The following is a 9,990-nucleotide window of genomic DNA, read 5'->3' as shown; positions in this document are numbered from 1 at the left end:
TTACCAAATTGAAGTCTTCAAATATTCAAAAAACAATACCCATGGTTTAAAAAATTAAATTTTTAGTTCAAATTTAGCGAGCGAGCAGCCTTACAATAGTCTACTTTGCCTAATTAAGACCCTGAAAACTAAGTTTTACTTAAAATAAAATTATCTTTAGAATTTTCAACGCCATTTTAGGAATACAGAACTCAAAAAATCCAAAAATTTTCTGCAAGAAATTTAAGTTTTATTATTATTTTTTAGTCATTTTTCTACAAAAACTGTCGACCAATTCGCCTATTTTGCTATGACTATCGATTATGTTTGTATACTAGTTGTACGTTTAGATCATCCACGCAGAAAAACTACTGCGTGGTTTACATCACGCAGAAAAAACTACGCAGAAAAAAATACCATGCAGAAAAAACTATCAGAGCACGCATAAAAAACTAGATATGAAAAAAAAAATCTTTTTTGAAGTTGAAAAAAATCATTTTCTGGATGATTACGTGAGGGGTTGTTTGCAACTTCAAGTACTTTTCGGGGTCCATTTCAAACACTTTGTGAGATCCCTTCGCGAGCAATGCAACGGAGTCAGAGCCAGATGCAATGATCCCAAAAAACGGCACGCAATGATCTTAAGCGACCACCCTATGCGGCAACTTAATTTTGAAACCCATCCTTGTCCTTATGGAAGATAGCAGTATGCTGGCCCACTAACAAACAAGGATTATGTGCACCACTCACAAAAACAATATATTAACAGAAATTTAAAACCTTCAGTTTCATCTAAAATACTCCATCACCTTGAAGACCATTGAAAATCAAGAGAAGTTTTTCATTGATATTCATGATTTACACTGGAAAAGCTAACCCACTTTCAGAAAAACTGCCACAAGTTTTTCAGCAATTATTTAAAAAATAGACAGATATTCTGTTAATTTTTTTAAGACAACAACATAAACTTGATTAAACTCATTGAAGGGCATTGCTTTCTTTTTCTCTACGTTTGGGTTGGTTTCTTAAATTTATCTGTTGAGTAGCTGTAATTTTGAAAACTGAAGCGCATTTATTTCAACGTGATATAACAAATTTGGAAAATCTGCCAACTTACTTTCAAATTGACTGACGTAACAAAATCAAATTATTTGGCGTGAAACATCCAGAGAATAATTAAGAAGGTATCAAACGTCTTAGCTGCAGCGAACGCACGCAGGCTATTTTAGCCTTTTTTAAATACAGCAATGATGTGTTCGCGATACCAGGTAGCAAAGAATTTGTTTTTTCTAAAATGGACGTCAATTGATTTGCTGTTCAATTAACTATTTAGCTTCGCACGAAAATAAGCGTCTTGTAAGAAAAAACGTGACCTGGTTTTATCACTTTATTTGCCAGCTCGCGTACAGTGCTGATTTAAATTAACCGGACAAAACGCTTTAAACTTGAAATTTAAAACCGGTTTTTCTCAAATTGGGTTGAGTTTAGGTGAAAACTTACGAAGACAAAACTTGCTTAAAATTTTAGCAGAATTAATATGGTGTAATTTGTCTTTTGGGTAATTTTGGCTTTTCTTAGTTAAATGGGTAATTTTAGCTTTTCTTAGTTAATCAAAAATTACGCCGAAAACACCCAGTCGATCACAGACATAATTATATCAAAGTGAGCCCCTTACATAGCCCAACAAACTTTAAGAAGGGTAGAATCTCCAAAATATTGTAGAAGTTAATTTATTTTTGTTTGATAGACAAAAAAGGTCGTTTTTACTATATAAAATACCAACTTTTTATTTAAAAACAATTATTAAACAACTTGCAATTTTTTTGGAGAAAATACCCTTCTTAAAGTTTGTTGGGCTATGTAAGGGGCTCACTTTGATATAATTATGTCTGTGATCGACTGGGTGTTTTCGGCGTAATTTTTGATTAACTAAGAAAAGCCAAAATGACCCATTTTTGTGGTAAAACTTCGGGCCCGAATTTCGCAAAACAAATTACACCATATTAATTCTGCTAAAATTTTTTCTATGAAGCAAGTTTTGTCTTCATAAGTTTTCGCCTAAACTCAACTCAATTTGAGAAAAAAGGGTTTTAAATTTCAAGTTTAACGCGTTTTGTCCGGTTAATTTAAATCAACACTGTACTCTGACTTCATGATTACAGGTTAAAACTCAAGATGACAGGTTCCACTTCTTTGAATTCGAAGCTGGATTGCCGTACAAATGATTTGATTGCTGGAAAAACTTTCCCTAAAAACGTTTTTTCTCCCCTCAACCGTTGGTGCGGCAATTTTTTTAAAAACTCCAGTTACTCGATTGGCACAAACAGGTGCTTGAAAAAATCTATTAATCGTGTTAAAATATTTTTAAAGTATCTAAAATATTTACAATTTCAACAAAATATTTACATCAACATTCATATTTACAGAAGAAACATATTTTTTCAAGTAATAACTAAATTTATATACAGTTCTTAACCTTTTTTGAAGTCAAATAGTGTCCGCTTTCACACTGGTGGTAAGGGCTTAAGCGATAAGGCAATCATAAAGGATACCAGAACCACGCCAGAAGTAGTGCGATCAATCGCAAACTACCTTTTAATCATAACTAATCAACTAATTAGTTATTTGCCATGCATTGTTTGTTGTTCTCTATCCTGAGACTGTCACAGAGGGAATCTACGACCACTTGTCCATTGTGGGAGGAGTTATGGACCAGACGCATGAGGTCGAACTCGTCCATGCCCAACTGATAGACTGTGTTATAATTCCTCAACAGTCTCAGCGCCTCCTCACTTCCCACGTAGCCTGTGCAAATTCACAAATTATACATCGGTAACTTTTAAGCAATGCAAGAAGTGATATTTTCGTCCAACATTTTTCTTAAAAACTGCTTCATTGGCGACAAAATTGTTCGGATTCTATTGAACGCGGGACGAAAATTATCCGAGGTCACGATTGAGCTCAAAAATTGAAATATCCGACCCTGCTATTTGTTACTACTTATAAAAGCGCCTTTTAGCTAAATAAATTAGGTATCAATTACGTAGTTCGTTCAATATATGTTGAGCAGTGAAACATTGTCAAATAAATTTACGGCCCATTTAAGGGCTACGGTATCTGATCAACCTGCTTTCATTCTATTTGAGATGAATCACGAACCCGAAGCAGAGTTCCAATTACGATTTACAAATTTAATATCTGACATCCACGGTTTGGTTTAACAAAGATCCTAAAAGATCACATCCTATACATAACTAACCCGTTTGGTCTATGTCTACACTTTTTAGGGCCCTGGTCAGATTCTGGATTCTCGACTGCATGTCTTCGGTTGTCCCAGGACCGCCGCCGTTTATCTGATCCTGGCCAATCCGATAATCCGGCGGGGGTCTATCCTCGAACCCGGCATAGTTGTGAGTATTTTCCTCCCGCTGTAATTGGTCTTCCACATGCCTGCTGTAGGGCATTCTATTCGCAGAACCTCCGTTGCCTAAAGGGCGAAAATTAAAAATGGTCTGATTAAAAAGGTCAAAGTTAGTTTTAAATTCTTACGATCATTAATTTTAAGCTTGGGTTCAAATGATCTTATACAGTCAAATCACCAAATTCCAGCAAATCAGTAGTTAAGTTCACCTAATTGAATATTTTTCTTCTTTAAAAACAGCCGAAACTTAACGAAATTTGATAGCAGCTTAAATATCTTTTACATTTAAGCTCAGAGCATTGATATCTTCAATATTGTATATGTTTCTCAAAAACTATTTCGATAAAATTTGCACTTAAATGTGTAACTTTTACTGGAAAACGTGGACTACGGGTATAACATCACGCTGGCAAGATTGCCTGTGTACATAACTACTAGCTGCACGCAACTTTCAACTTGGTTGTCCTCTTAAAGGAAAAACACAACCTGCAATAAAGGTTTGCGTGGAAACGTTTTCACCAATGCCAAAGTAAATTGGCCTACCTAGATGGTTCGAATCCTGCGGATCATAAGAGTTCACTTGTTCTGAATAGTAATTGTTCTGATTTAGAGCTTCAGTTGGGACTGCATGATCTTGTAACGGTATGTTTGAGGGCGGAGCATTCTGGTTGGTTGGCGAGAGAGGTGCCTTCTTGAGCGTGAAAGGCTGCACTCGTTCGAGGAACTCGACAATTGAAATCCAGCTAAAATCAAAGACACGCAAAATCAACCATGCAAGCATATGCATTTGAAAACCTAATGGTTCGCCTTTTTTTTTAAATCAGTCAAAACAAAAATTCAATTACTGCTGATCAAGAAACGGTACACTCCAATTAACCACTTATATGCTCTCCACTCACTTTTCAGGAATTAGAAATAATTGAAGTGTGACTAATGGCAATTGCTGCATTCAACCGGCGAATTTGTCAACAAATCATAAAATGCTGAAGTCTCACCATGAGTTGTATCCTGTGTTGTCTATGTCACATCGGTTGAGGAAGGCATCTAACAGCCACTCGTCGAGAGACACAGAGTTCTTGCGCAGGATGTCCTTTACCTAAAAACATCACAACACCCCTATATTAAGAAAGTTACAATCAATCATTATTCTCTGCTGCGTCCACATGCTTGGATTGCTAGTTAGGATATAATTATTATTTTTTAAATTTTCAGACGCTTCAAATCTTCTTAATTAACGCAAATGAAGATCAGAAGTAAAATTTCGATATAATCCAACTCTTTTCTCTACTACGTTATAACACGACGATAACATCCACTTTAAACCGGTACAACACACACCTTGCGCCTGGATAGGAATGTAGTTTTTTGGGTGTCTGCATCGTAAAAGGCCTTCTTGATCTGATCTAGACTGATGTTGCGGCCCTTCTTGGACAGGTGTGACACCAGAAGAGTGAGCAGCTCCGCATCCTCGCTGTCCATTCTACATTGAATTGAAAAGATAGAATAAACGGATGTGATTCATAATTCAAGGAAATATTCATAAGAAGCAGATGTTTGAGACGCAATATAAGCTATGGTGAGAATGCATGTTGATTTATCCGCTGAAACCCTGCAAAAGCCCCGATCTTACAGCTATGTTCGACTTTTTGAATTTTAGTCATAAATTCACCACAACGAGTTCGCATTCTAGGTAACATCAAGTATACTTTGCAAGGTAGTTAAGCCAAAAAATTTCGACATACTTGGTATTTTTCTGGGGCGTTGATGGCTTCGGAGACATTGGCTTTTCTCGAGGATCCTCATTTTGTTGATGATGCCCATTCTGGTTATGAGGGAACTCTTTCTGTTCAGTGAAGTGTGTATGAGGCGCTTCCGTGTTTCTGTTATCTTCTCTTGCCACTTCATACTCCTCCGTCACTGGAAACTGATCGAGATCATTTCTGTCTCTGATCTTATCTGCATGATGATCTCTATTTTGTACGTTCTGAGTCCAGGTAGAAGTTGACTGGTCTATCTTTTCAGTTGGCAGCTGTCCATTTGATGACTTGTTTTGGACTTCCCGGAAAGTCTGCAAAAAAGAAATTGAATATCAGAGATTCTGTATTGGCGAATAATTTCCTTCAAAAAATTTCACCAGTATTTTCAAAAATATATGTTTTCAATAATACTTGTTATTAGTATATAATACAGACCAATCCGAAAAATCTAAATCTGAGGACACACCGGCTTATACACTCTTCTACACAGTTCAATCAAATGCACTGGCAAAAACCATACGTGCTAAAAGATGCCTGCAGTACCTCAAAAAAGTATCCGAAATCTGCGACACGAATACCAAAAATTGTCACAGATTCCAACAGGATTCGATTTCGAGTTAAAATCAAATATATATAAAATAAGAATGGAGAAAATTTTATTCTGTAAGATGGGACACCTCTGGGAAGCGGTAAGGAATACTTAGTTTTCGCATTGTCTTTTTCTTCGTAGATGGAACAACTTTAACCAGGATTTGTCAATTTCTCCTTATAAGCGACGATAACCGAACAGAATTTTCTGGTCGAATTTGCAAGCAAATATCAAGCCACCCATTCAATTATGATGGACTTTGAAAATTCTCCTATCAACTCTGAGGGTGACAAACTTAAGGATACAGAAATCAAAATTTGTTTGTTTACCTTGTCTGAAACTATTTGTACGACAATATTCTAATTTGGTTATGCTGTCCAACATCTCGAGTACTAGGATTTTATTCTATCTACACTTCTTCTGGCTGCTCTTGCTTTGATAACAGTTTATCACGTAAACACCCAAAAATGAATAAACTTTGGAAGCATCGTAAACAACATTGATGGCACTTTCAAAGGCAAAGAAACCCGAAATTCGACAAAACGAAGTCGTGATTTGACATGCGAAACTTCATTTCAGGACCATTGATAATCACCCTAAGACAAACGAGACCTTGAAAGATTTCACCGTAGCTTTGAGTCAATGCTCCAAATGTCAAATCCTGATATATGGAAGTTCATGAAAGCCATTCAGAGGCAGTAGTCACTGAATCATTTGGTTTTCTCTCAAACGCAGCCTCTTTTCTTGTGAGAATAAATCACAAGAACGGAGGATGAAATTGATTGGGACAAAAAAGGAGTCGTGTGCTCTGCCGCTATTTACAAAGATCTCTATTATCTCTAGGCCATAGCTTTTAACTTGTCCTTCTAGTTTTGAGTCTTCAATTATTTTAGGGTTTCTCTTTAATTAGTTATCTTTTATCATTTCATTTAATTTTCAAAGTCTGCTTGTTCTTCAATTCAAATGTGGTGCAAACAAAAAGTTCCTAACTTTCAAAGAGTCCGAACAAAAACTCAAATAAAGCTTTGATGCAAGAAACGTTGTCACCTCTTTCACCAAGCATGATTGATTGTTTTTTCACTATTCCGCTGGAACTTAACAGATACTTCGAATTAATTTTTAAACCTTAAAGTCATTCATGTTTTTTTTTGCTTTGTGCACTTTCATTACTGGAGAGCGTAACTAAAAAATGAATCGAATTAAAAAAAAAACGAACAAAAGTCCGCAAAAAATCAAGTTTCAGACTTTTTAATGGAAAAAAACACGGCCCATACAAGTGTCGCTCATTGATTTCTACAAAAAAAAATCAGCCGAGAGCCATTCGGAAAAAAGTCATTGAACGCAAGCCAAAAGATAATTCAATATTGACCACTTTTTGATAACATTAACCTAAATTAAGAAACTGGATCAATAGTTAAATGTAAACGCTGGAAAGTGGTAAAACAATAGTCCACTTCCGAAGCAAATAACATTGCCAACAGATGGTTGAAGAAGAGTCAATGACGCACGGAAAAAAACTGACTTGTTTTTTGAAGAAATTTCAACCTTCGAATTTCAAAAGAAAGGCGCTTTGAATTTCGAGAACAATTAATATGATTGAGTTTTACGATAAAATTAACCCAGTGTGAAAACTTGATCAATAAGTAAAATTTTTATTTTGCCGCGAAATCAGAAAATTCAATATCACATTCGAAACTAGAGGTCAATCACGTTTTTCGTGACCTTTATATTTCAGCTGTTCGACAGTGGAGCTTACAATCCTTTTACACAGAGGCAAAACTTCGCTTTGCAAACACTAGCGAAACACTACAAAAAGCAGCTCTTTAGAGTTCAATAATAAAAAATGGAAATAAGCCTCGAATTAGTAGAAAAATGGGCTTCGCCTGAGAATCGAAACCTGCGACCTAGAGATTAAGAGTCTCCAACACTAACCCACTAACCAATCAGCCACGGACGCTCAATAGGCACAAAACAATAGCCAAAAATAAAGCAGAGAACAGTTGCAATGCAATTTCCAATGCTACAATGAACACTTATTTGCGAGCTGGGTTAGAAAAAAAAGAATGTTCGTAATAATACATTAAGCTGGTCAATAGTGCAAACAAAGGGTATGAGCTGAACTATAAAATAAATCAGAAGCCAAACCGCTAAAAATTTAATTTGAGCCGGAACAAACTTTAGGACTTTTCCAGAAAAAAAAACATGGCGACCTATATAAAAGTATGAAAACTAAATTCCACTTTCGAAACTAGGAATCGATCAGATTTTTTGCACCAATTCCTCTATCGTAATTGGAGAGCGAGTTTTGCCTAATTTTTAACAAATTAATTTGAATTAAACTCAAAAGAGCATATATACCAAGGGGAATTCATGAAGGTATTAATATGTACGAAAGCACTTCTGTAGTTATTAGAGCACTTGCTGAAAAAAATCTACGTTTAACGACTCTTAAAAATCATCATGAACTAAGTGAGTGTCTTCACTGCGTTCATTGACATTTAGTCAGAAAAAGTTCGGTGCCGAAAAATTCAAACTTTCAAGAGCTTCGTATCCTTTAACAGCTCTTACCGGAATTTCATCGGTATCTGCTGCACCTTACTGACACCGGACAAAAATTGCGGGTGATACATCTTTTGTTTTTGCAAAAGAAAGTAAGATGAAAACTTACCTGTGCTAGAGCTCCATTTTCCAGAGCAGCTTGTTGACTTGGGGCTGGCAGAGGAAACGCGAAAGGCTCCGCAACACTTCCTCCGACTGGCCTCTTTTTATATTCGGCAATCTCAAAAACAGTGTCCAGATAGATCAGCAGTTTTTTGTAGTCAACATTGTTCGGATCTCGCACGAGAGAGAAACGGTCGAAGAGCTTTTCCAAAACTCTGGCAGTCAGTGGCAGTTTGCACGCAATGCAGACACTCGCCAGATCTCCCCTGTATACTTGGTCCGTCAGACCTCTGTCGAAGTTTTCAGCCACTGCCAGATAAATTTTCTTAAGGTATTCACGAGGCCAATCTTCAAGCAGACGTTTAACCTACAGAAACAAAGGCTAGGTGGGTTCAAAGGAACCAAAGATATCGAGTGATTTACTCAGCTTTCAATATATAATATGGTTTAGAACTAACGGTCAACTTTCAAGCACAACGTCAATTGTACTTTTTTTTGAAAACATACAGAGCTGTGTTTGTTTAATTAACAAGCTTTTCACGTGATACTGCTTTTCTAGTCTTATTTTTTTCTTAATCTTGAGCTTCAAATATGGTGTGTTTAAATACACTAAAATATGATTACGATGACGGTAATCATGAGCATATGTGGCTCCAGCAAACGGGCGATTTCATCATACTCGTTGAAAGCAGAAAATTTTAAAACACTCAAATCTGATTGGCTGAAAAAGCCCACAAAGCGCAGTGTTGAAATATTTATGCAAAATTGTGCAGAAAATTGCTGATAGCAAACCGATGCAAATTAATATCAGTTTTTGGAATATTTTTTATCGAACATTCACTTCTTGATAATTGTATGGCTTAATTTTGTATCTCTCACTGAGCACTCTCAATGGTAATTTTGTCTGCTTTGTGGCCTGTCTGTTTACTAGTTTGTCTGCTTATTGCTCTGAAACCCCACGCAAACTCAGCCCACCTGTATGGCTTGACTCATGTCAGCATTACTGTTGATCTTCTCCGGCTTCCACTTCACTCCATCCATGTAGTGACCATCAGACCGCTCCTTCTCACGCATTCTGAAGGGACCATTGGGCAATTTGCCCGAAATGGGAGGCAAAGGACTGCGTTTAACCCACAGAGGCTGTCCTATCTCTTCGCGAACTGATGGAGGATAGAATGGCACGTCCCCCTCATACTCATGCATTAATTTTTCGCTCTTCTCCCGCTGACTAAAGCAAATTGTCATTTTTAATGCATCCAATAAAAATTGACTCGGGCAACGAAAAGACTACAAATAGAACCAATAGATCATACTGAAAACCTTCGAACCTTCCCAAAGCCTTTGTGAATGTCACTTTACATTTTAAGACACTTTTAAAACACATTTTAAGAAAACTGGAACAATATGGTTTCTGTGTTCTACTAGCGAGTCTAAAAACTCTTTCACAACTGACAAAGAGTACAGCAAAAAAATGAACATAGAAGCTTGAAAGGTTGTTTTAGAGAAAAAATGTTTTCCGTTTTCAAAAAAGGGAAACCGATTGGCATTGGCTGGGTACCCAGATCACACCGGTTGATCACCAA

General features: G+C 36.6%; 1 protein-coding gene across 1 annotated transcript in view; it reads right to left on the bottom strand.

The window, feature by feature from the left end:
- Positions 1 to 2,334: 2,334 nt before the first annotated feature.
- LOC134841890 (uncharacterized) overlaps positions 2,335 to 9,990 on the bottom strand; it is a 263,656-nt gene continuing 256,000 nt past the window's right edge. Inside the window, exons 3-10 of the mRNA XM_063857954.1 lie at positions 9,383 to 9,635; positions 8,415 to 8,774; positions 5,143 to 5,468; positions 4,739 to 4,880; positions 4,396 to 4,496; positions 3,944 to 4,143; positions 3,239 to 3,466; positions 2,335 to 2,784 (exon numbers count right to left, since the gene is read on the bottom strand). Coding sequence (XP_063714024.1) covers positions 2,597 to 2,784; positions 3,239 to 3,466; positions 3,944 to 4,143; positions 4,396 to 4,496; positions 4,739 to 4,880; positions 5,143 to 5,468; positions 8,415 to 8,774; positions 9,383 to 9,635 — 1,798 coding nt within the window. The 3' untranslated portion in view covers positions 2,335 to 2,596. The remainder of the gene's footprint in view (positions 2,785 to 3,238; positions 3,467 to 3,943; positions 4,144 to 4,395; positions 4,497 to 4,738; positions 4,881 to 5,142; positions 5,469 to 8,414; positions 8,775 to 9,382; positions 9,636 to 9,990) is intronic.

This window comes from Symsagittifera roscoffensis, chromosome 3, assembly GCF_963678635.1.
Source record: "Symsagittifera roscoffensis chromosome 3, txSymRosc1.1, whole genome shotgun sequence".
Lineage (NCBI taxonomy): Eukaryota > Metazoa > Xenacoelomorpha > Acoela > Convolutidae > Symsagittifera > Symsagittifera roscoffensis.
This window is presented reverse-complemented; position numbering and strand designations above follow the sequence as displayed.